At 41.9% G+C, this 26,674-nt stretch overlaps 1 protein-coding gene across 1 annotated transcript in view; it reads left to right on the forward strand.

Annotated features, from left to right (window-relative positions):
* LOC124794775 overlaps nt 1–26,674 on the forward strand; it is a 196,902-nt gene that overhangs the window by 62,034 nt on the left and 108,194 nt on the right. Inside the window, exon 3 of the mRNA XM_047258409.1 lies at nt 26,443–26,646. Coding sequence (XP_047114365.1) covers nt 26,443–26,646 — 204 coding nt within the window. The remainder of the gene's footprint in view (nt 1–26,442; nt 26,647–26,674) is intronic.

Genomic DNA, 26,674 nt, shown 5'->3' on the forward strand with positions numbered 1-26,674 from the left:
GAAAGTAGTTGTGAAGCCACACCATACTGTGACTCATTCACCATACAGAGAAACTTCATGCACAGTGACTGGAGGTGGAGATTCCCACACTGCAATTTTGTGTGTTTACCTCACCCGTCAGAGAAAAATGAGCTCCGTCTGTCCATAGGATGGTCCAGGGCCAGACCTTATCAACTTCAATCCTTGCGAGAAAATGGAGAGCGAAGTCAACACATCATTGTGCGACATGTGATGCAAGCTACTGTACAATATGGATCTTGTACGGATATAATTTGAGAATGGATCAAAGCACCTTCCGTATAGTGGACCACGGCATGGTCAATTGTCGTCACAAAGCACGCACACTGCCTGACAATCGGGAATTGTGCGCAGCATTGTCTGCCTTAGCAAAAGCGATTTCCTCAACCACTTGTGCAACCGGTCATCCGATCATCAGCCTCTTCCCAGAGCAACGCCCAGTTCTGCAGTTGATTTGAACTTAATCAAACTTTGCACAGCAGGTGGAGAAAGAGGACCCTGCTGTAATCCTTTCAGCCAGTGATATTCTCGAAGTGCAGCTGCTCCTTTTGCCCAAGCTTATGTTCACATGTCAACAAGTGCACTACAGCTGGACAGGTGTGCGATACTATGAATCATGATGACTGATGACGACACTTAGTGACCATAGATGGAACTGGACAGTGACGCTGTGATACATGGAAGTCATACACCCCACACTCTGGACATTAATGCTACCAAGTTTGGTACTCATACGGTAATTAGTTTCCATGTTATAACGTTAAGTAGGGAAAGTTTGAAACTTCCTGGCAGATTAAAACTGTGTGCCGGACCGAGACTCGAACTTGGGACCTTTGCCTTTCGCGGGCAAGTGCTCTACCGACTGAGCTACCCAAGCACGACTCACGCCCCGTCCTCACAGCCTTACTACTGCCAGTACCTCGCCTCCTACCTTCCAAACTTTACAGAAGCTCTCTTGCGAACCTCCGCTGCAGAGTGAAAATGTCATTCTGGAAACATCCCCCAGGCTGTGGCTAAACCATGTCTCCGCAATATCCTTTCTTTCAGGAGTGCTAGTTCTGCAAGGTTCTCAGGAGAGCTTCTGTAAAGTTTGGAAGGTAGGAGACGAGGTACAGAAGTAAGGCTGTGAGGATGGGGCGTGAGTCGTGCTTGAGGATGGGGCGTGAGTCGTGCTTGAGGACGGGGCATGAGTCGTGCTTGGGTAGCTCAGTTCGTAGAGCACTTGCCCGCGAAAGGCAAAGGTCCCGAGTTTGAGTCTCGGTCCGGCACACAGTTTTAATCTGCCGGGAAGTTTCATATCAGCACACACTCCGCTGCAGAGTGAAAATCTCATTGGGGGAGTTTGTTTATAAACACCCAGTATAATGTCATTGGCAGACCTCAAAGTTTTTATTTCTTCTACCTTTCCAAATTCCTGCTTGGGTTCCACTACTGCTAGTTTAGTGCACAGATGGAATAACATCTGAGATAGATTACAATCCTGTCCCATTCCCTTCTCAACCACTGCTTCTTAAAACTGGAGGACATTTCTTGAAATTCTGAATGTAGCAGTGAGAAAATACAGAGAGCGAAAGGTTAATTACAAGTTGTACAGAAACCAGAATGTAGTTGTGAGAGTTAACGGACATGTAAGGGAAGCAGTGATTGAGAAAGGAGTGGTACAGAGCTGTAGCATTTGTGAAATATTCTGTCTGTACGTGAAGGGAATTGAAATGTACGGTACTGAGGTTCCACAATAATATTTCTTTCATATTGTGAATCGGCTTTCAGTTTTCTAGACGATCATCAGACAACTTAAGATGAAATTGATCACACAGCATCAGTGGGAGTTTATATCTCTACAAAGTGGTTTTTCAAAGATATATCACTTTTTATGACCACCCAGGGATATATATAAAATTTTCTCAATTTTGGGAGGTGAGAGTGTTTATAAAAACAAGATAAAAACTCCAGTAAACAGGAGCTCTAAAATGCATGTGCACTTGTTCATCTTTGCTACTCTGAAACATACCTGTTCTCCTGCTACCTCTTTGCTATTATGAATGACCTTCGGAATGCAGTAAATAAATGAGTAAAACAATAAGAATAGTCCCTCGGAAAGAACTAATGTATTCACTGCACATAGCCGGAACTGTGCATAGGGTGTACAGATGTTCACTGTATGCTGTACCTGTGGGCAGTAAATGAAGAGTGTGTCCTCATTTGTTTACTGCGTTTGTTGTAATAGGAAAGAGCTTGCAGTAAAAGTGTTGTTTTTGCCAGTAACAAAGATGAACAAGATGCTCATAGCTGTTAAAATGCACCCGAGTCTCACCCATGAACTGACACAATCAGTGCCTGAATGAAACTCAGGTGTCATACCAAAAGGGTTAACATTATGACAGAATGAATCATTCACAAGAACAGAATCACCTTAATGGTTATTGTTGGAATTACTTGAAAACGCTGCCACTTTAAGTGTTTTTACTGGTCTAATGATGTCACAGGCACTGGAATCGTCTGCAGAACAGTAAACACACTCATTCTTAAGGGCATCTGGATCTTCATTTTTACTATGAGCAGCTGAATAATAATCATCAAAAACCTCCTACAGTGTTCAGATTCATTCATTTCCTTCAGTTTTCTGAATAGTGCCATCTCTAAAAGCAGGAAGAACTTCAAGATGGAAGTATAACTACACTACTGGCCATTAAAATTGCTACACCACAAAGATGACGTACTACAGATGCGAAATTTAACCGACAGGAAGAAGGTGCTGCGATATGCAAAAGATAAGCTTTTCAGAGCATTCACAGTAGGTTGGCGCCGGTGGCAACACCTACAACGTGCTGACGTGAGGAAAGTTTCCAACAGATTTATCATACACAAACAGCAGTTGACCGGCGTTGACTGGTGAAATGTTGTTGTTATGCCTTGTGTAAGGAGGAGAAATGCATACCATCACGTTTCTGACTTTGATAAAGGTGGGATTGTAGCCTATCGCGATTGCGGTTTATCGTATCGCGACATTGTTGCAGGCATTGGTTGAGATCCAATGACTGTTAGCAGAATATGGAATCGGTGGGTTCAGGAGGGTAATACGGAACTCAGTGCTGGATCCCAACGGCCTCATATCACTAGCAGTCGAGATGACAGGCATCTTATCCGCATGGCTGGAACGGATTGTGCAGCCACGTCTCGATCCCTGAGTCAACAGGTGGGGACGTTTGCAAGACAACCACCATCTGCACGAATAGTTCGACGACATTTGCAGCAGCATAGACTATCAGCTCGGAGACCACAGCTGCAGTTACACTTGATGCTGCATCACAGAAAGGAGCACCTGCGATGGTGCACTCAACGGCAAACCTGGGTGCACGAATGGCAAAACCTCATTTTTTCGGAATCCAGGTTCTGTTTACAGCATCATGATGGTCGCGTGCATGTGTGGCGACATCGCAGTGAACGCGCATTGGAAGCGTGTATTCGTCATCGCCATACTGGTGTATCACGCGGCGTGATGGTATGGGGTGCCATTGGTTACACATCTCTGTCACCTCTTGTTCGCATTGACAGCACTTTGAACAGTGGACGTTACATTTCAGATGTATTACGCCCCGTGGCTCTACCCTTCATTCAATCCCTGCGAAACCCTACATTTCAGCAGGATAGTGCACAACCGCATGTTGCAGGTCTGTGTGGGCCTTTCTGGATACAGAAAATGTTCAAATGCTACCCTGGCCAGCACATTCTCCAGATCTCTCACCAACTGAAAACCTCTGGTCAATGGTGGCCGAGCAACTGGCTCTTCACAATACGCCAGTCACTACTCTTGATGAACTGTGGTATCGTGTTGAAGCTGCATAGGCAGCTGTACCTGTACACGTCATCCAATCTCTGTTGACTCAATGCCCAGGTATATCAAGGCCGTTATTACGGCCAGAGGTAGTTGTTCTGGGTACTGATTTCTCAGGATCTACGCACCCAGATTGCGTGAAAATGTAATCACAAGTCAGTTCTAGTATAATATATTTGTCCAATGAATACCCATTTATCATCTCATTTCTTCTTGGTGTAGCAATATTAATGGTCAGTAGTGTATTTGAAATATCAAAATACAAGCAAAATGCTAAATAAGTAAAAAGTACATGAAGAAAATTAAATTTGATTCATTGATTACTGGTGTAAATGCCTAAATAGACAAAGTAGGTAAATATATTGCAGCAGATAGCATCTACAGCCCGCATGCAGAAAACCCAAGTTATCTCAAGATCAGTCTGTAACAAATGGCACCATGAAGCATGAGCATAATCAGTACGCATCTGCAATGTATTGCTGCCGCTTCAGCAAGGGTGAATAACGGAACTGTATTTGAGGCTATCAGCCCCATAGTGGCCTAACCCATATTTTTGGAAAAAATGAGATATTCACGCAGAACATCACTTTATGCCCTACCATTATGTCCTACAATTGCCAGACATGTATTCGAACACCAAGGACAATGTGGCAGCATGATATGTTGTTTATGCACCGTGCAGTGCCATACGAAACGGCCGCAATAGTGGCCTATGCCACATAGGCCACTATTGCGCCATGTATGCATAGCGAGTAGGTCGGTGGGACAGTGTACCATACGTCATACAGCACGTGACAGCCAGTGGAGGACACAGCTGTGGCATAGACTCATAGTATTGTGATCAACACACCGCTAAATGGTCATTAGTATGTGTGTACTACAGAATGACATGTGCAGTAGCCCTGGTGACGATGTCAAAGCCGCATTGTGAGGTAAGGGTGGTGTTATGTTCCCTTGTTGGACTCATATGATTTGATATGGACACCAGTGCAGATAAGTAACATTTTCATTTCAGCCGTTTTTGGATCGGACACTACTACCGATGCCTCAGACGTGGAATGTGCACCTGGCCAATTCAGCCAGCGTGCAAGTGTACAGCGGATGAGTTGCGTGTCATGTTAGCAGAGCCCAGTGTACCCAGTTCATCGAAGGATACCACACCCACTACATCAACCGTGGACTGTTGGAGGGGGATTGTAGTACTGGTACTGTAACTGCACCACTACGAGGAAGAAAATGGGTCCGGAATGCACACCTGTGGGCACAGAACATTTGAAAAGAGAAGCGATCGAAAGGGGAAGAATACATTAACATGAAGGGAAATGTAGTGCCAAAGAAATGTCCCACCCTCGGAGCATGCATGTGTGAGATAGAATGTGGTCGTCAATTTTCGCCTGAATACCAGCAACATATATTTGACTTGTTCTATGCATTAGATAGTTTCGACTTGCAGTCAGCATATATTCTTGCTATGGTGAAGATAGTCCCTACGGCATGCGCGTATTCCTCTGGTACTACAGAGTCGCGGTGGGTAACAACATGCCTATACCATTTCCAGAATGAAGAGGGAGTGGACATGAAAGTGTGTAAAATGTTCTGAAAGAACATTTTGCAGATATCAGACAGTAGGATTACAAGGGTTCTTCTGCACAAAGTGCAGCGCCAGACCAAACCCATCGAAAAGTGTGGTGCTTGCCCTGCTAAAAACAAAACACCAACAGCAAAGATGTTTGCAGTAGAGAACTTCATAAAACGGTTTCCAGCATAGATTGGAGCAATTATGCACGAATGAATGAAATAGTGGATCAGAAGTATTTGTCACCTGACCTGAGCATGGGGAAGTTATACCATTTATATAAAGCCGAGCATTATGATCCGGTCTCGTACTACATGTTTGGTCACATATTTAATACAAGATTTGATCTGTCCTTTCATCCCCCTGTACGTGATTCCTGGCATAAATGTGACCACTATAAAATCAAAGATACTGCAGCTGACACTGCGGAAGAGAAGGATAAATGGGAACGTGAATGAGAGTTAACATCAAGGAAAGGCCGAGAACGCTCGTACGGGAATGCATCCCAATGCAGCAGAAGGGAGGCATCAGGATAACGATACAACAGTGATTACATTTGATTTGTACCGACACCGGTAGTTATGACAGGTATTTGTAAGTACAGGCGGCAATTGTAGACATACTGCCTTGGAATACATGAGTTATGTACCATGAAAGGTACCATCCATGTATGAAGTGAGAGTGAAGCATCCTGAGGACTGCAAGAAATTGTATTGTGTCTTATGCATTACATTAAACATAACATCCAAACAAAGTGATTGGTTATGTTCTCGGATCAATGTGGCGCGCAAAATTGGAATATAAAAATGGCATTACTGTGTCAATTCGTGGTTCTGCATGCAGACTTCACATCGGAAGTAATCCACCATAAATTCCTAGTCAGTGGGCATTCATACCTACCATCTGACCTGGACCTCGGTATCATCACGAAGAACAGGTAATTTCACCCAAACATATACACACCCTCTGACTGGATCAATGTCATTTTCGCTGTACGAAAACAACCACCCTTCACCGCTATAGTGATGACAAGACATGATTTCATGTCCACAGTACGTTTAGAGAGAGACATATGTAACCGTAAAGTGTACACACAAAATACCAGGGTGCAATGGTTCCATATTCAGTGGCTTCAGTATAAAGCATCATCTCTCCATATCATGTTTTATAAGTACTCCAAAGAGCCAGATGTCCCCTTTGCTGACGTCAGTTTTAGTGAATGAGGGTTGAAAGTAATTGAGACTCTGGACGTATTATATCCCAATGGACACGCTGTTAGTGCATTGAAAAAGACTGATTTAATGACCTTACTGCAATTTGTACCCTTGGTGTACCATGGTTATTACTGTAACTTGAAGACATCTGCACAGCCATGTGATGACACCATCCCTGTAAATGATGATACAGATGATGAACATTAACACCTCATATGTATCTTGTCCAGTGTTTGACTACAGTGTGTAAAGCAATAATGGCCTATCCCACATGTTTCGTATATTACAGCCAAGAGCGCTGAAACAATAGTAGACTAACCAACACAAAAATTTGTCTAAAAACACTATCACAGTTAACTCCACGTATAGCCGATTACCGGACACCATACCGCTTTATGTATACTACAATCATTGCTATGCATCGCAATCACTAACTTGCACATCAATTCTGCAAACATCAGTATCTTCCAGTGGCCATTTCCACAAACCAGTGTGCTGTGGGTTAGGACACTATAGTGCTGATAGCCTCATTTGAGCATTAAGGGTTAAGTCTACATCTACATCCAAACTCCGCAAGCCACAATAAGGTGAGTGGTGGAGGGTACCTTGTAACACAACTAGTAGTTACCTTTCCTTTTCCACTTGCAGATAGAGCAAGGGAAAAACGACTGTCTATATGCCTCCAAATGATCCCTAATTTCTCGTATCTTTCCTTTGTGGTTCCTACGCAAAATAAGTGTTGGCAGGAGTAGGATCGTCAGCTTCAAATGCTGGTTCTCTGAACTTTCTCAGTAGTGTTCTTCAAAATGAATGTCTTCTTTCCTCAAGGGATTCCCACCTGAGCTCCTGAATCATACTGATTGAACCTACTGGTAACAAATCTAGCAGCTCGCCTCTTGAATTGCTTCAGTGTCTTCTTTCAATTTTAGCTGGTGCGAATTCCAAACACTCAAGCAGTACTCAAGAATAGGTCACACTAGTATCCTATATGCGGTCAACTTTACAGATAAACATCACTTTCCAAAAGTTCTCCCAATAATCCGAAGTAGACCATTTGCCTTCCCTTGTACAATCCTCACATGCTCATTCCATTTCGTATTGCTTCACAGTGTTATGCCCAGATATTTAAACAACGTGACTGTGTAAAGCAGGACACTACTAATGCTGTATCCAAACATTATGGGTTTCTTTTTCCTACTCATCCTCATTAACTTACATTTTTCCATATTAAGAGCCAGCTGCCATTCATCACAACAAATAGAAATTTTGTCTAGGTCATCTTGTATCAACCTACAGTCACTTACTTTAGACACCTTCCTGTACACCAGAGCATCATCAGTGAACAACCACAGATTGCTGCCCACCCTGTCTGCCAGATCATTTATGTGCATAGAAAATAGCAACGGTCCTATCACACTTACATGGCGCTCTTATGATGTTAGCCATGTTTCTGATGAATACTTGCTGTCGAAGGCAACATACTGGTTTCTATTACTTACAGAGACTTAGAGCCAGTCACATATTTGGGAACCTATTCTGTATGCACGTACCTTCATTAACAGATTTCAGTGGGGTACTGTGCCAAATGCTTTTCAGAAATCTAGAAATATGGAATCTGCCTGTTGCCCGTCATCCATAGTTCCCAGTATATCGTGTGAGAAAAGAGCAAGCTGGGTTTTGCAATAGCGATGTTTTTTGAAGCCATGCTGATTCGTGGACATGAGCTCTAGGAAATTTATTATATTCATACTCATAATATGCTTTAGAATTCTGCAGCAAAGTGATGTTAAGGATATTGGTCATTCAGAGCATGTACAGAAAAGTTGGAGTCTTTCTTTCTCAATCTCCAGCTAATTTCATGTTCAGTCAGTCTAGTAGTCGTAGACTTACCTGATTGACGTACACACAATTTGCATGAAATGTTGTAAATCCACTCGCTACTAAAGGGGTAAGCTTGTCTTTATTGTTGAACAGAATGTGGACAACAGTATTCCTAGTGTAGAAAGATGGTGTATGTTTCCTGGATTTTAGTTCATTGGCGAATACCTGTGAAGTCGTACCTACAGGCAGAATGTGTGCCAATTTATTGTCAGTGTGATTTTTTTCTGAGAATGATACAGAAGTGTGATTATCTGTGTCTTTTTATTTCTCCTAAATGTGTTAGATAACTAGGTAAAACTATAACCATGACCGAGTGCAATTTCTTTGATTATTTTTTCTTCATTTTCAAAATCTGATTTAGTTTATGGTATAGATAGCAGACAGTGTACCAAATCAGATCAGAGAATGCAGATTATCTCTGTTTTTATTGTCTGTATATGACCTAAAGAAAAATTTGGAAAAGGAATTTTGGCTCCTGCAGAAAAAATGTAAGTAGAGATGAGTGGGGTGAGTAACTAATGGAGAGGTACTGAATAATCTCGAGAAAAGAAATTTGTCGCCTGAGACAACTTGACTAAAAGAAACTTTATTATAGGAGGGATGTAGTTTGAGGTCATTACTCGGAGATGAGGCGGCTTCCTCAGGATAGAGTGACGTGCAAGACTGCATCAAACTAGTCTTAAGACTGAGGACCAAAACAACAGAAACTTATGAAACTGACGTGTTTGTAGTATTCACACCTATCAGCAGCTGACTTGTTTGGAATTGGAATTATTACACCCTCCTTGAAGTTTGAGAGTATTTTGCCCATCTGGTGTATCTTCCACACCAGGTGGAATAGTTTTGCATGAAAATGCTGTGAGAGGAAGCAGCTGTTTGGGTGCACTTTAATAACTTTTCTTATGTCTTGACCACACAGCATATTATTTCCAAAATCACCTCATGTGTTTTGACATTCTGTCATTTTCAAGGGCAGTGCTATGACAATCATACAAAATTGTTCATTAAGGTAATTGGGTACATAAAAAAATCTACTCACCAAGTGGTGGCAGAACACACACATAAAAGATTATAATTAGGCAAGCTTTCAGAGCCAGTCGCTCCTTCAGGCAGAAGGGTTGAAGGGGTCGGAAGAGGGGTGAAGGAAAAGGATTGGAGAGGTCTAGTAAAAGGGATAGATTTCAGGGAAGTTACCCAGAACCATGGATCAGGGGAGACATACTGAACGGAATGAAGTGACTTTCTCAAAATCTACTCCTTTTCCTAGACCTCTACAGTCCATTTCCTTTAGCACTTCTGTCCCCTTCAACCCTTCTGCCTCAAGGGCTTCAAAAGCTTGCCTAATTACAATCTTTTATGTGTGTGTTCTGCCACCACTTTGTGAGCAGACTTTTTTTAGTCAGATATCTAATTACCTTATTTTCTCAAAAATTGATTGCTTTCATTGTTATAAAATTGCTTATTAGATACATTGTATGTTGTGATTGAGAATGTTAACAAAGTATGTATCTAAATGGACAATTTTATATGATTGACATAGCAGTACCTTGGAAAATGACATAATGTCGAAAGACTTAAGGTGATTGTGGAAATAATAAAAAGTGGGGTCGGGACATAAGAAAGGTTGTTAAAGTGGAATAGTTTTGCTATGGCTGGTTCTCCCAAAGTTCTTAATAATTCTGAAGATAAGTCATCTACTCTAAGGGCCTTGGTTCTGCTTAGATCATTCAATACATGGCTTGTGTGAATGAATGTGTGTGTTTGCTTTTCTGATGAAGACTGTGGCCGAATGCTAATGTATAAGCATCTTTTAGTTGTGCCTGTCTGCAGCTTAGTGTGTCATTTTTGCAGTGAGCAGCAATTTATCTTTACCTTATATTGTTGATATTCCAACCTGGAGTTCCCGTTGTTTGATTTTGCCTAACGGCTTTTCTTCCATTCCACAACCCTCTGATGTTCTCCTTTGTTACTATTCTCTGTAGCATTATTCTTATCAGTGTCTGCTCTTTCTCTACTTTCCTGCATTTATGCACCACTTTCCAAAATGCATACTCTTATGAGCCACACTGTATCAACAATCTCATCCGCACACAACACATGGCTAAGTGGTAGTGCAGAATGTTGATGCAGCATCTGATACTGCAGATTATTCCCACTGATAATTATATTTATATTTATTCCTATTGATCCCACTTCCTTCCTCATCCTCACGTATTTTAGTATTTTTTTCCACACCCAACCTTGCCACACAACTTGTGACTCTTGGTCTAACTGATCGCCCTTCCCCCTCTCTTCTTATTGTAACATACACATGCAACCGTACTTCACCTGTTCCTTTTGTCCCACATTTTTGTACGTTTTAACACATTTGTGTGTATTTTTATGTGGTTTCACATGGTTTAATGCATTTGTACATATTTTTACATATTTGTGCTGCATATTTTTCCTTTCCTGTGCATGTCTTTATGTATTTTTTGTGTGTCTTTTCTGTTATCCATCTCCCCTCACAACCATCCGACACCTTCTTTTGCCCTTTTCCACGTCATTCCCGTTTCCCCTTGCCATCCCTGCAACAGTGCACTCCTGCACCCTCTTTCTGCACCAGTTCAGAAAAGTATCGCTTTCCCTGGCTAAAATCCAGTCCCACATCCTGTTTTAAGTGCTGCCTAAATTGTGGAATGCCGCCAATGGCCTAACCATAAAAATTCCTTTCTCTGGATCCCACCCCTTCCTTTACCAAGAACCTTCACCTTTTCACATTCTGCCAATCACAGGCCCTCACTGCAAAAACATATTTCCATGGCACAGGCATCCCAGAACCACCTCTGCTCCCTCCATAAGATGCTGCTACTGTGCAATCCCTGCTACATACATCACATCTCTGAAATTGAATCCTTTGCTCTCCAGCACCTGGAGGAGCACTACAGACATCACCTCCATAAGTTACCTAACCTGCTGACATCCTGCTGCTGCTTAGCACCACTATCCAACCCCTATCCTACCCACAGTATTCCTTCTTGTCAGCCCCCTCATGACACTCAAACCATGCCAAGCTGACCTTTTCAACTTGCCACATCCTCCAAAAAGTCTCTACCAACACTCCACCAAATATAAAGCTGAAACATTCCCGTAACACTGCTGTTAACCTTTCCACTGAAACCCTCAGCCCTACAGAATTTTGTCTTATCCCAGGGCCTCATGTTTAGCTCTACATACAAATTTAACCATACGGAACTTGTCAAAGATCTACTCTACTTCTCTTGATCCCTGCAATAGAAACACTTCTTTGCCATCAAATCCCTTCAACCGAAGCCAACCTAACCCCAACATTAGATGCTGCCTCTCCCAGTTCATACCACTATCCAACTGTGATCACCCTCTCCCACCTAACCACCTGCTGGTCATCTTCCAGGGATGCCTTACCTCTGACTTCGCTTCACCATCCTTCCCCAGGTTCCTTCCTCAGACCGCCAACAGTTCAGCAGAAGAAAGGACAGACATACACAAGCTGAAAACAAATCCTGACCTAAGCACTGGGTTTTAACAAGAAATCCATTCAACCACAGCATAATAGCCTGGAACATTTTAGTAATTGTAGTGCTGACCTAATCATGCTACCTGCAGACAAAGATTCCACCACTGTTGTTAGGCATTGCAGTAACTACTTGCTGGAAGGCATCTGCCAATTATCTGACACCTCCACCTATAAACTCTGCCTCAGTGATTCCATCCTTGAAGTACAACATAACCTCTGATCCCTGCTTACAGTCCTAGCCCCTTTCCAGAACCTCTTCCATGAATCTATTTCCCTACTCATCCATATGACACTCCCCCCCCCCCCCCCCCCCCACACACACACACACATCTACTACATGCTCTCAAAGATCCACAAATGCAACAGTCCTGGACAATCCATTGTGGCTGGTTATTGTGGCCCCACTGCGCCGACGCGGACTCTTCGAGTATTTGCTGCACAAAATAATTATAAAAAGCGTTGTTATTAAGCTATTTTTAAACGTCTACAGGTGTTATAAATATAATATAAGTGTTGTTAAATTAGTGGAAGTGTTAGTGAAGTATAAAATAAGATTAAACGGTGTAAGAAGCGTATTTTTCTTCTCGCGCCTGTAGCACGAATCCTAGGCCTAATTTCACGCGCGCGAATCGTAAGTAAGCAGTGAATTAAACTTATAGGTAAACGTTTCCGGTTGGTATAAATATATTATAAGTGTTGTTACATTAGTGGAAGTGTTAGTGAAGTGTTAAATAAGATTAAACGGGGTAAGAAGTTTATTTTCCTTCTCGCGCCTATAGCACAGACTTTAGGCTTAATTTCACGCACGCGTATCGTAAGTAAACAGTGACTTAAACTTATATGTAATCACCAGTGTTTTTTATTCATTACTCTTTCAACTTATTTATATCTGCCTGAATAGTTTCTAGGGTCCTTTGTTTACGTATTAGCCAGTACTTAAATCAGTTTATACGATTTCTGTTTTTGCCATGAGTGAGAAGTGTGTGACATGCCATAGGATCGCCGGCCGCGGTGGTCTCGCGGTTCTAGGCGCGCAGTCCGGAACCATGCGACTGCTACGGTCGCAGGTTCGAATCCTGCCTCGGGCATGGATGTGTGTGATGTCCTTAGGTTAGTTAGGTTAAGCTCTAGGGGACTGATGACCACAGCAGTTGAGTCCCATAGTGCTCAGAGCCATTTGAACCATTTTGCCGTAGGATTGTTAGTTCCGGGGTATGGCGTGATGGGTGTTGTAGTTTCTTTCATTGGGGCGAATGTAGTGGCGTGGGAAATGGGGACATACATGAGGCTCACCAGTGGTATTGTAGAATCTGCAGTAGAGATAGGAAAATACTGGAACAGGAAGGGAAAATTGCAGCTCTTCAAGCTGACCTAGACAAGGCAAGGGAGGATTTGGACAGGTTAAAGAGGGAGAAGGGTGAACAGAGGTGGGAAGTGGCAACAGGTAATAGGGGGAACAGGCAATGGAGAGCATCAGACAGCTTTGTGATAAATCTTGAAAATAGATTTGACCTGTTGCCTCAGCCAGAATTGGATGAGCCTCATGTAGCTGAAGCTGTAGAAAGGGCACAACAAGCTTTCAAGGACTTGAAAAAGGTGGGGAAATTTGTAAAGAGAAAGAAAGTTCTGTTGTTAGGTAGTTCCCATGGTAGAGGTGTTGACCAACTACTGCAGGAAAATCTAGGTCCAAAGTACCAGGTCACAAACTTTTTCAAGCCTAGTGCAGATCTGGGTCAGGTAACAGAGGATATAGGTTCTTTATGCAAGGATTTCACGAAGGAGGATGCCGTGGTTATAGTGGGTGGTCCGGGAAACGGCATTGACAGATACTCTGAATATTCCATAGAGAGTGACCTGGTGAAGATAGTATCAGCAACAAAGCATACGAGTGTGGGATTTGTGTCTGTGTTGAGACGCCATGATCGGCCTCATTTGAACTCTTCTGTAGGGAGGGTGAACTTGGAGTTGGAGTGGCTGCTTAGGATGGATATAGGGTCCCATATTGGTTTGATTCCTGTGGATGCTATTGATAGGTGGGACTACACTAGGCATGGCCTTCACCTCAATAGGAAAGGGAAGGGAAAACTGTCTGGCTTGATTGCAGAAAACTTAAGGGGGGACACTGTCACAAGTGGTAAAATACCAGTGGTCACAGGTGTCAGAGGGGTGCCTTTTTTAGGATAGGGAAGGAGGATAGAAAACGAGTTTTAAGAGAGATTGGCAGACACAGTTTGAGAAAACAGATGAACAGGAGTCAGATTTTAGCATACAGCCTCCATTTAAACAATGTTTAACAGAAAGTAATCAGTAACTGCCAGTTCATCTTCACTAAAGCAGTCATAATCCCATTAGTATGCAGTATCAGTTATCTTTATTACACCAGAACATTCCGGGACTCAGAAATAAAGTTGATGAACTACTCATTTGTATCGATGAAATGAATTCATCTAACCAAATTGACATAATCTGCCTCTCTGAACATCAAGTGACCACTGGTATAGATATGTTAGACATTTCAGGATTTAAGCTAGCTTCCTACTTCTGCAGAGTAGATATGGATAGAGGAGGAGTTGCCACATTTATTAAAAACTCCATAAATTCAAGAACATTGACATTAATAAATTCTGTTTAGAGCAGCATCTAGAAGCATGTGCAACAGAAGTAGGGTTCCATAACAGATCCTATATAATAGTAACTATTTACTGAGCACCTGCAGGAAATTATAATCTATTCATAAATCATCTAGAAGCTCTTTTGGGTTATTTAACAGTAAGAAACAAAGAAATTTTGATTGCTGGTGACTTTAATACAGATTTTCTAATTCAATCTTCCAGTAAACATTTACTGCAGTTAGTAATGTTGTCTTTCAATCTAACTCACACTGTAAACTTTACAACTAGGATCACTAAATCCTCAAGGACAGCCATTGATAACATTTTTATAGACAAATCAAAGGAACAAAATCATATCATAAAACCTGTAATAAATGGACTATCAGATCATGACATGCAGCTCCTTGTTTTAGATGTAAATTCTAAGCAGATTATCAAGACTGCTAAATCTGAGTACAGGAGAGTATTCAATCAACCAAAAACTGAGTGTTTTAGAAAACTGCTCAAAGATATGAACTGGAAAGATGTTTATAGTGCTCATGACATGAATGAAAAATATAACACATTCATGAACAATGTCAGTACCATGTTTGAAAACTGTTTTCCTCTAAAAGTTACTCAAATTAAACAGAAGTTTATAATAAAACCATGGATCACACAAGGAATAAAGACAAAAAGGAAAATGTATCTGTCGACCAAGAATAGCTCCAATGCTGATGATTTAGCTAAATACAAGGAATACTGTAAAATATTAAAAAAAGTAATTCAGACATCTAAACAAATACACTACGAGAAGAAGATAGCAATGTCAGGGAACAAAATGAAAACAATATGGGATATAGTGAAAGAGGAGACTGGTAGAACCAGAAAGGAACAGGAGCAAATAGCACTAAGGGTAGATGACACATTAGTAACCGATGGGCATAGTGTGGCAGATCTATTTAACAAGTACTTTATATCCGTTACTGATAGAATGGGATTGTCAGGATCAGTAAATAATGCCCTTGAATATCTGAAATTAGCCTTTACAAATAGCTTCAGGTACATGAATATGTCACTCACTTCACCAAAAGAAATAACTTCTATAATAAAATCTTTAAAAACAAAGCATTCTAGTGGTTACAATGAAATATCAACAAAGTTAATTAAGGCATGTTCTTGTGAGTTTAGTACAATTCTAAGTTACTTGTGTAACCAGTAAATTATAACTGGAACATTTCCTGACTGGCTGAAATATGCAGATGTTAAGCCTCTATTCAAGAAAGGGGATAACGAGATGCCATCAAACTACACACCGATTTCACTTTTGCCAGCATTCTCAAAAATTTTAGAAAAAGTAATGTACAGGCAGCTTCTCAACCATCTGACCACAAATAACATATTATCAAGAACACAGTTTGGATTTCTGAAGGGTTCTGATATCGAAAAGGCTATTTATACCTGCAGTGAAAATGTACTTAATTCATTAAATAACAAGTTACAAGCAGCGGGTATTTTCTGTGATTTGTCAAAGGCATTCGATTGTGTAAACCACAACATCCTTTTAAATAAATTAGAATTCTATGGTGTCACGGGCAGTGCTGCAAAATGGTTCAAGTCATACCTCGCTAACAGGAAACAAAGGGTGTCAGTGCAAGGGACTAGTGAATTAAGTCATCAGTCATCATCAGAATGGGAAGAAATTGCATGTGGTGCACAAATCTTTAACATCATGCAGCGCGTCAGCAACCGTATATGTATAGAAAATAAACCTTTTTTTTTTTTTTTTTGCAACTGAAGGCTGAAAAAAATTGTTTATTTTCTATACATGTGGTGTCCCACAAGGATCCATCTTAGGGCCGTTGCTTTTTCTTGTGTACATTAATGATCTCTCATCAGTTACACTGCCAGAAGCAGAGTTCGTTTTGTTTGCAGATGACATAAGTATTCCAATAAATAGTATGTCGAGTGTAGTTCTAGAAAGATCTGCTAATGATATTTTCATGGATATTAATAAATGGTTTAAAGCCAACTCACTGACATTAAACTTCGAAAAGACTCACTATATGCAATTCAGAACCTGTAAGAGGTTTCCACCCAGCATATGCATAAAGTACGAAGAAGAGCAGATAGAAGAGGTTGACGGTCTTAAATTCCTGGGATTACAACTTGATAATACATTCAGTTGGGAGGAGCACACCACAGAACTGCAGAAACGCCTTAACAAATCTGTATTTGCAATTCGAGTGTTAGCAGACATAGACGACATGAAAATGAAAAAGCTTGCATACTTTGCCTACTTTCATTCCATAATGTCATATGGTATAATATTTTGGGGTAACTCTTCAAGTCAAACAAAAGTTTTCAGAGTCCAAAAGCGTGTAATACGTATCATTTGTGGAGTAAACTCACGGACGTCTTGTAGAAACCTCTTCAAAGAACTGGGTATACTAACTACTGCCTCTCAGTATATTTACTCCTTAATGAAATTTGTCCTAAATAATATATCTCTTTTTCCAACAAACAGCTCAGTTCATACATACAATACCAGGAACAAAAATGATCTGCACAAGGACTTAAAAGCACTTACTTTAGTTCAAAAGGGGGTCCACTACTCAGGAACACTCATCTTCAATAATTTGTCAGCAAACATAAAAAATTTACTTACAAATAAAGATCAGTTTAAAAGGAGCCTGAAAGACTTACTAGTGGCCAACTCCTTCTACTCCATTGACGAATTTTTTTAATTGAAACAAATGATGTGTTGTATATATTCATAGCATTAGTATTGTTATTTCAGCTTCAACACGGATCTATGGAACGAAAAACTAATCTAATCTAATCTAGTCTAATCCACCACTGTTAGGAATTGCAGTGACTACTTGCTGGAAGGCATCTGCCAATTATCTGACACCTCCACCTATAAACTCTGCCTCAGTGATTCCATCCTTGAAGTACAACATAACCTCTGATCCCTGTTTACAGTCCTAGCACCTTTCCAGAACCTCTTCCATGAATCTATTTCCCTACTCATCCATATGACACTCCCCCCCCCCCCCCCCCCACACACACACACACACACACCCACCTACTACATGCTCTCTAAGATCCACAAATGCAACAGTCCTGGACAATCCATTGTGGCTGGTTATTGTGGCCCCACTGATAGAATTTTGGGCCTCATTATCCAACCAATTGCCCTTAATCTAGTGTCCCATGTCAAAAATATCATTTGCTTCACTGACTCTCCACCATCCCCCAACCCCTTTGCCTCCTGGGTGCCTACTCGCCACTGTTGACATCTCTTCCATACAGACAGATGCCCTCATCCCCATGGTCTTATTACTATTGCACACTATCTTTCCCGGTGCCCTTTGGACTCTAAACCCACTACCTCATTCTCCTTACTAACATTATCTTAACTCGCAACTACTTCTCCTTTGAAGGGAAGGTATACAAATAAATTTGCGGCACAGCCGTGGGCACCTGCAAGGCACTCTTCTATGCCATGCCAACCTTCTTATGGGCTGTCTAGAGGAGACCTTTCTAGCCTCCCAAAATACCAAACTCATAGTTTGGTTCAGGTTCATTGATGATATCTTCATAATGTGGACTCAGGGCCAAGACACCCTGCCTTCATTCTTTCACAATCTCAACACCGCCTCTCTCATCCGCTTCACTCCTCAAACCAGTGCGCAACCTTCCTAGATGTTGACCACCACCTCTCTGATGGCTCCGTCCATATCTGTGTCCACATTAAACCAACAGTACCTACATTTTTGACTGCTGTCATTCCTTTAACAACAAAAAAATGTCTCCCATAGAGCCTGGCCACATGGGGACAGTGTATCTGCAGTGACAAGAACTCCATTGCCAAGTATGCTGAGGGTCTCACCAAGGCCTTCACAGACAGACACTGTCCCCCAGACACAATCTGCAAACAGATCTCTAATGCCATTTCCCCTCTTGCCCCTAGTACTCCCACCAACTCCAAGAACCAGTCAGAAATGAGTGTCCCCCTCATCACCCAATACCACCCCAAACTGGAATAAGTAAACCACATCCTTCGCCAGGGCTTTGATTAGCTATAATGTCCTGAAATGATGGACATCCTGCCCATGATCCTTCCCTCCCCTCCTGAAGCTAGGTGCTCCATCGCCCACCCAATCTTCACAACACCCTATTCGATACCTATCCCACTCCCAGTCCAAACCCCATGCCACAGGATCATTTCCCTGAGGAGGAAGACCCAGGTGCAACAACTGCCCAATCCACCCACCCTATCACAGGCTTATCCGATCCTATCAGAGGCTGGACCAACTGTGAAGGCACCTGTGTCATACATATACAAGCTCTGCTGCAATCATTACACAGCTTTTAATGTTGGTTTGACTACCAACCAGCTGTCCAGTGGGATGAATGGCCACCACCAGACTGTGGCAAAGTCAAAGTAGACCATCCTGTGCCACAACAGGCAGCTGAACATAATGTGCTTGGTTTCAGTGGCTGCTTCATTACCTCAGCCTTCTGCATCCTCACCTCCAGCACCAGTTTTTCGGAACTGCACAGATGGGAGTTATCCTTACAACATATTCTCTGCTCCTGAAATCATTTGGCCTCAACCTATGGTAACATACTGTCCCCCCAACCTCCACCCAACAGTTTCTGTCACCACTGCATTATCACCTCTCCACCAGTCTCATCTCCCACCCTCTTTGTGTGCCGCCCTCTGCCAACGCACCCACCAATCTTTCCCCATCCCAACTTCTCTCCTTTTTCCCCCTCCCCCCCTCCCACCTCCCATCCCCACCTTCTTGTCCCTCAGCCTCCCAACATTGCCCGCTCCATCAGACAGCGCTCTTCTCTTCCCCATCCATACACTGCTGTCCCTTCCCCTTCCCCTTCCCCTTCCCCTTTCCCTTTCCCTTTCCCTTCCTCCCCTCCTCCAGATAGCTGCTTCCATTCTACATGACAGCTACACTCTGGTCCGAGCAGCAGGAGATGGTGGTCATGTATGCGTGAGGTGTGCTGGCTTGTGCTAATGAATGTCTGACAAAAGCTGTGACTGAAAGCTGATGTGTAATAGTCTTTCAGTTGTGCCTGTCTGCAACTAAATGTCTCATCTTTACTGAAAGTAGAAATCTATTTTTTCTGTGTGTTATTAATATTCCAGTGTGGAGTTTCCATTGCTTTAAATTCAGTATCTCTGTGTGTAATCTAAGTATTTCTTCCAGGCCTTGTTTTTTTTATATTATATCCTCTGCTGCCTTAACTATTACGTCTCTGAAGGCTGTCCATTCGTCTTCCAAGGCTATCATTTCTTCTTCCTTTGTGTTCTTTACCCCTATTTTGGTGAATCATTGCCTACTGCCATCTTTGTATTGCCCAACCACTACAAGTTCCTTCAGTTTATCCAAATCCCATCTCTTTTATTTCCATCCTTTTTACCACTTGTTCAGTTTTAATCTACAGTTCATAAACAGTCCACATCTACCCTTAAAGATGTCTCAAAGTTTAAAATCTGGTTTTAAAATCCCTGTTTTATGATTATAAAATAAATCTGAAGCTGTTCATTGTCTCCAAGCCTTTTCCATGTATAAAACCCTCTTTGATGATTCTTAAACCTAATGTTATCAATAATCAAATTATGTTCCATCCAAAATTCCTCCATGTGGCTTCCTGTTTCATTCCTTTCCTGCACTCCATTTTCTACTGTTTCTCATTCTCTTCCTTTTCCTACTGTCAGATTTGAATTCATCTCTCATCACAGTTAAATTTTCTTCTCCCTTAACTATCTGAATTATTTCTTTTATTTCATCATGCATTCATTCAATCCCTTCATCATCTGTGAAGCTAGAAGACGTATAAACTTGTACTCTACTGTAGTGGGTTTGGCTTTGTATATATTTTGACTATGATAATGTGTTGACTTTGCTATTGAAAGCAGCTTACCAACATTCTTTTTTTCTTATTCATTATTAGACCTGTACTTGCATTACCCCTATTTAATTTTATATTTGTAACACTGTACTCACTTGACAGAAAGTCCTGTTCTTCCTGCCACCACACTTCACTTGATCCCACTATATCTAACTTCAAACTATGTGTTTTCCTTTTTAAATTCTCTAACATACCTACTAGATTAAGGCATCTGATATTCCTTGCTTGACATTTAGAATTCTAGGTATGTGTTTTCTGATTACAACCTCCTCCTGATTAGCCCCTACTGGGAGATGGCGCCCTTGCATCTACTGAAAAGGCTGCTGCCCCTCTTAAGAAACTGGACATTAACCTGCCTCTCTACAGATACCTTTCTGTTCTGATTATATCTATGGTATGGCTATGCGTACCGCTGAGGCAAGCAGGCCATCCCACTTTGGCAACATCTGTGATTCATGGGGCGATAATAAGGGAAATATTGTAAAACAGAATCTTTTCTCTAGTAACAAGTACGGATTTAGAAACATAGCTCTCTTGCTTCCATCGCACATTTGACATGTTGTTGGTTTTCACTTGAAACTTGTGGAACACCATCTTCGATGCTTGTCACAGTTCCAGGCAAAATGTCAAGGATAAGATGCACAGCTATTGGATCACATCATATCACATTTTGTCTTTATCATTTGTGATGGCCATGAAAACCTAGGAAGAACACCATGAGATTATCCAAGAGATTAAGTCACAGTGAATATCCTGCTAGCATGTGATTTGGCTTGAAGAAATCATAATGGGTAGAGAACAGTATGGTGTGTTTGTCAGAAAGATAAGCTTGTACGAGCACTAAGAAAACAACGTAGACTCATCAAATTCTCCATGTGGAAGTATCGTTGAGTAGATGGTAGGAAAGACAAAACTACTTCAGTAAACACTTTACTTGCTGAGTGTGTAGTGATTTGCCTTAAATGTGGCATATGCAACATAAAGTATAAAATGGGAGTAAGAATTCGGTAGTATTGAATAACTGCGTTAATGATACACATTGGACTGAGTCAAATCATTTAACGTCCTAGGGTAATGCTTTGAAGCATTATCAAATGAAACAAACAAGGACAAATTGGAATTTTCAGTATCTGAGGAACTCTGACCAACACGCTGCACATTGCCAGCTGATAGCTGGGTGCCAAGTACAGGGTTATTTAATTAAAAACTCTTGCTACATGCGCCCCCCCCCCCCCCCCCCCCCCAATGAAAAACAAGTGATTGTAAGACAATGCAACATGTGGAAACATTTTTAAGGACATACGGAAGAGGGAATAATGGAATAAACGTTGAAAGAAACACATTTTAGTTTCCGCATGAGGGGATAATATTTGTTTGTTGTGTTACCATGTGTACGTTAAAGGTTTAAGGTGTTGCTCAATGTGACAACCATATGCATCTGTGACAGCCTGAAACTGGAGATGAGATCCCATTTCATAATTGCTTGCAGCACTTTTCAAACAATGGGTCGTGGAATGTTCAGCTGCCATGACACAGCTTGTGCACCACTTGAAGATCTCACGTTGCGCCCAGAATTCTCAGTCGTGGAAACAGTAACTTCTTCAATAATTTGTGGTGCAGTTGGCCATCGGCCTGTCTCTGGAGCAATTCCCAAATCTCCAGTTATTTTCAATGTCCAAATCATATTCTTAAACTTCGGTGTGGATGAGGACCTCTCCGTATTTCTTTAATGTGTCAATACTTGTGAAGAGCAGCAGTAATATTGCTATTGTTCTGATAAATTTACAAGTAAAGTGCTGCTTGCCTTGTCCAGTCCTGTGTTGACTGTCTGCAACAGTAATGCACTGTGTCGCTGTACCAATACCAGCACCTGACAGCAAGTCGTGACACTAACAGTACTAACAAAGCAAATCCTGCAGTGCACAGTCTGAATGCCATCCCAATAAAGTTGGGTAACCATACACTAAATAGTTTTCCTTCTACACTGAGTAAAGTAGCAAAAGTTTTATATCTGCCCTGTATTGGATTGCCTCATCCTCTTATAGTTGCACTACCAGTTGTGATGTCACTGGTGCCCAGCATATTGTGAAGAAAGGCAAGATGGTAGCAATCACATGAAATTTTAATGGATAAATAAAAAAAACTGCTTATACAGAGACATACAGCAAGTCACTTTTCACATGTAGCCCTGTGTGTAAATGGAACAGGAAAGAAATACTGAGTCGCGATAGGCACAGCAAAAAGATTCACACAATTATAGCTTTTGGCCATTAAGGCCTTTGTCAGCAGTACACACACACACACACACACACACACACACACACACACACACACACACACGCAAACGCAACTTGCACACACGTCTGCAGTCTCGGAGAGCTGAAACCACACTGAGAGCAGCAGCACCAGTGCATGATTGGAGTGGTGACTGGGTGGGGGTAAGGAGAGGCTGGGACAGGGAGGGGGAGGGATAGTATTGTGGGAGTGGCGGACAGTGAAGTGTTGCAGTTTAGATGGAGGGTAGGAGAGAAGGTGCAGAGGGGGGGACGGGATAAGTAGCGGAAAGGAGAGAAATAAAAACAGATAAAAAGAAATTAAAAGAGTGGATGTGGCAGTGAAATGACGGCTGTGTAGTGCTGGAATGGGAACAGGGAGGGGGCTGGATGGGTGAGGACAGTGACTTACGAAGGTTGAGGCCAGGAGGGTTCGGGAACATAGGATGTATTGCAGGGGAAGTTCCCACATGCACAATTCAGAAAAGCAGGTGTTCGTGGGAAGGATCCATATGGCACAGTCTGTGAAGCTGTCATTGAGATGAGGGATATCATGTTCGGCAGCGTGTTCAGCAACAGTGTGGTCCACTTGTTTTTTGGCTACAGTTTGTCGGTGGCCATTCATGCGGACAGACAGCTTGTTGGTTGTCATGCCTACATAGAATGCAGCACAGCAGTTGCAGCTTAGCTAGTAAATCACATGACTGGTTTCACAGGTAGCCCTGCCTTTGATGGGATAGGTGATGTTAGTGACTGGACTGGAGTAGGTGGTGGCAGGAGGATGTATGGGACAGGTTTTGCTTCTAGGTCTATTACAGGGGTATGAGCCATGAGGTAAGAGATTGGGGGCAGGGGTTGTGTAAGGGTGGACAAGTATATTGTGTAGGTTTGGTGGACGGCGGAATACCATGGTAGGAGGGGTGGAAAGGATGGCGAGCAGGACATTTCTCATTTCAGGGCACAACGAGGGGTAATCGAAACCCTGGTGGAGAATGTAATTAAGTTGCTCCAGTCCCGGATGGTACTGAGTTACGAGGGAATGCTCCTTTGTGGCTGGACTGTGGGACTTTGGAAGGTGGTGGGAGACTGGAAAGATGGGCACAGGAGATTTGTTTTTGTGCAAGGATGGGAGGATAATTATGGTCAGTGAAGGCTTCAGTGAGATCCTTGGTATATTTTGAGAGGGACTGCTCGTCACTGCAGATGCGACGACCACGGGTGGCTAGGCTATACGGGAGGGACTTCTTGGTATGGAATGGGTGGCAGCTGTCGAAGTGGAGGTATTGCTGGTGGTTAGTAGGTTTGATATGGAGAGGTACTGATGTAGCCATCTCTGAGGTGGTCAACATCTAGGAAGGTGACTTGTTGGGTTGAATAGGACCAGGTGAAGCAAATGGGGGAGAAGTTGTTGAGGTTCTGGAGGAATGTTAATAAGGTATCCTCACCTTCAATCCAGATAGCAAAGATGTCATCAATGAATCTGAACCAGGTGAGGGGTTTAGGATTCTGGGTTTTCAGGAAGGATTACTCTAGATGGCCCATGAATAGATTAGCATAGGATGGTGCCATGTGGGTGCCCATAGCCATACCGCAGATTTGTTTGTAGGTAATTCCTTCTAAGGAGAAGTAATTGTGGATGAGGATATAGTTGATCATGGGGACTAGGAAGGAGGTTGTTGCTTTGGAATCCATAGGGCATCTGGAAAGGTAGTGTTAGATAGCGGTAAGGCCATGGGCATTAGGAATGTTAGTGTACAGGAAGGTGGCATCAATAGTGACGAGCAGGGCACCATGTGGTAAAGGGACAGGAACTGTGGAGAGTTGGTCGAGGAAATGGTTGGTATCTTTTATATAGGAGGATAGGTTCCGGGTAATAGATTGAAGGTGTTGGTCTAAGAGAGCAGAGATTCTCTCAGTGGGGTCAAAGTAACTGGCCACAATGGGGCATCCTGGGTGGTTGGGTTTATGGACTTCATGATGTATATAGAAGGTAGGAGTGCAGGGAGTGGTAGGGGTAAGTGGAGAGATGGACTGTGGGGAGAGGTTCTGGGATGGGCCTAGGATTTGAGTAGTGACTGGAGATCCTGCTGGATTACTGGAATGGGATCACTGTGGCATGGTTTGTAAGTGGAAGTATCTGACAGCTGACAGAGTCCTTCTGCCATGTAATCCTTGTGGTTACATTCCATCCTGGATTTTCCATTGTTTGAACAGGAAAGAAAGTTATAGCTAACCTTGCTGACATAATGATTGAGACTCAGAACTACTGTGCAAGAGCAACCAATTTAAAATCACTATTTGAATTTCCTGAGAGTAGGTTTCCATTTGTTACTTCAGGGGAAAGACATGCTACTTCCTTCAGGAAGTCGATGAGTAAATTTGTGCCCCGTCATTATGAAACAGGTGCTTGTGTTCCATCTCTAATGACCACAACCTTATTTCATTTTGCTGCAGCTGTACTTCATAGTGACTGTGTTGCAATACTAACTGCCTTATATTTCTAATTTCAGTATTGAGCTTCTTAACTACATAACACTTCGCATCAGGTGAAAGAATAATAGGGCTGTTGCATGTACTGTAGAGTGGTGTTGGTGGCGCTGGCGGCGGTGGCAGTGGCGTGGAGGTAGTGTTGGCGGTGGCTGTGACGTATGACAAGGTTGAATTTATGAAGAGGGTGATGTAAGGTACTTCATAAATAGAAGTGGTCTCAGTATTGACAGAATTACAAATATTAGAAGAAAAGGAAATGAAGTGCGTAGAATATGAGCTCTTTCAGAAGAACTGCATGTGTCAGATATTTTCAGAGGATGAGAAAATGACAAGGCATGGAAGTAAAAAGAATGTTAACTATAGTTGGGGCAAAAGTACTAGTGAATGGAAGCAAAGCATAATTCTGTGTACATACTGAAACCAAAATGTTGTGCGGAGAGGATTTGATAGAAGGAAGATACAGACTTTGTCACATGTGTTAATGGAATCTGAATAAAAAAGAGAAATATTGGCAAGGGTATGAGTCATATAAAGAGAATATTTGAAGTAATGGACACTTTCAGCGAGATGGTTTTTGTTGTGGAAGATTAACCAAAGGTTACAAAATCTTCCTAAACAATGCCTTTAATGTAGCCAGGGCTGGGTTCATACAGTGCAATTACAAGAAAACCTATCTGGACCAAATTATTGGTTGTGTGAGCAGAGAAATATTTTTGAAATCAACTTAGTACTTTGTTTGTTAAAGTCAGTTGCAGTATTCAAAGTCTGCTAAGCCTGATACTATTTTATATTGTGTAGATACAGGGCTTGACAATGAAAATGACTCTGTGGGTGGCATTATCAGTGCTGCTGAGCAGGAGGTCCAAGAAACATAATTTGTAGGGAAACTATAGTTAAGCCCTTCATTAGTAAGAAAAAGAAACTTTGATTATGGAGAAACATTATTGTTTAATTTAATTTTGTAGCACACAAATCTTCTAATACTTTGACCTTTCTCCTTCGTGTTTCTAGGTATTTTAGTTTTATAATTATAATACCTATATGCATTAGAGGAAGCAATAATAAAAATAATCTTTTTTTTAAATACAGGATCTACAGCAATTCATTATATTGTGATTTGGAACTGGTGTTTAACACTACTACTATACATACACACAGCAGTATTTTAAAAGTGCGTGCTGAAAAATTTTTCTCAAAGCTGCGCGCCATTCCTTCTTTAACGTCCTTGCAGGATGGTTTGCAGTCAGTATATTTTGAGAAGAGATCTGTGGAATGCATAAAAAGCTTCATAAGGTACTGTATGGTAAATTCTCTCTCTCTT

Source organism: Schistocerca piceifrons, chromosome 4 (genome assembly GCF_021461385.2).
Source record: "Schistocerca piceifrons isolate TAMUIC-IGC-003096 chromosome 4, iqSchPice1.1, whole genome shotgun sequence".
Taxonomy (NCBI): Eukaryota; Metazoa; Arthropoda; class Insecta; order Orthoptera; family Acrididae; genus Schistocerca; species Schistocerca piceifrons.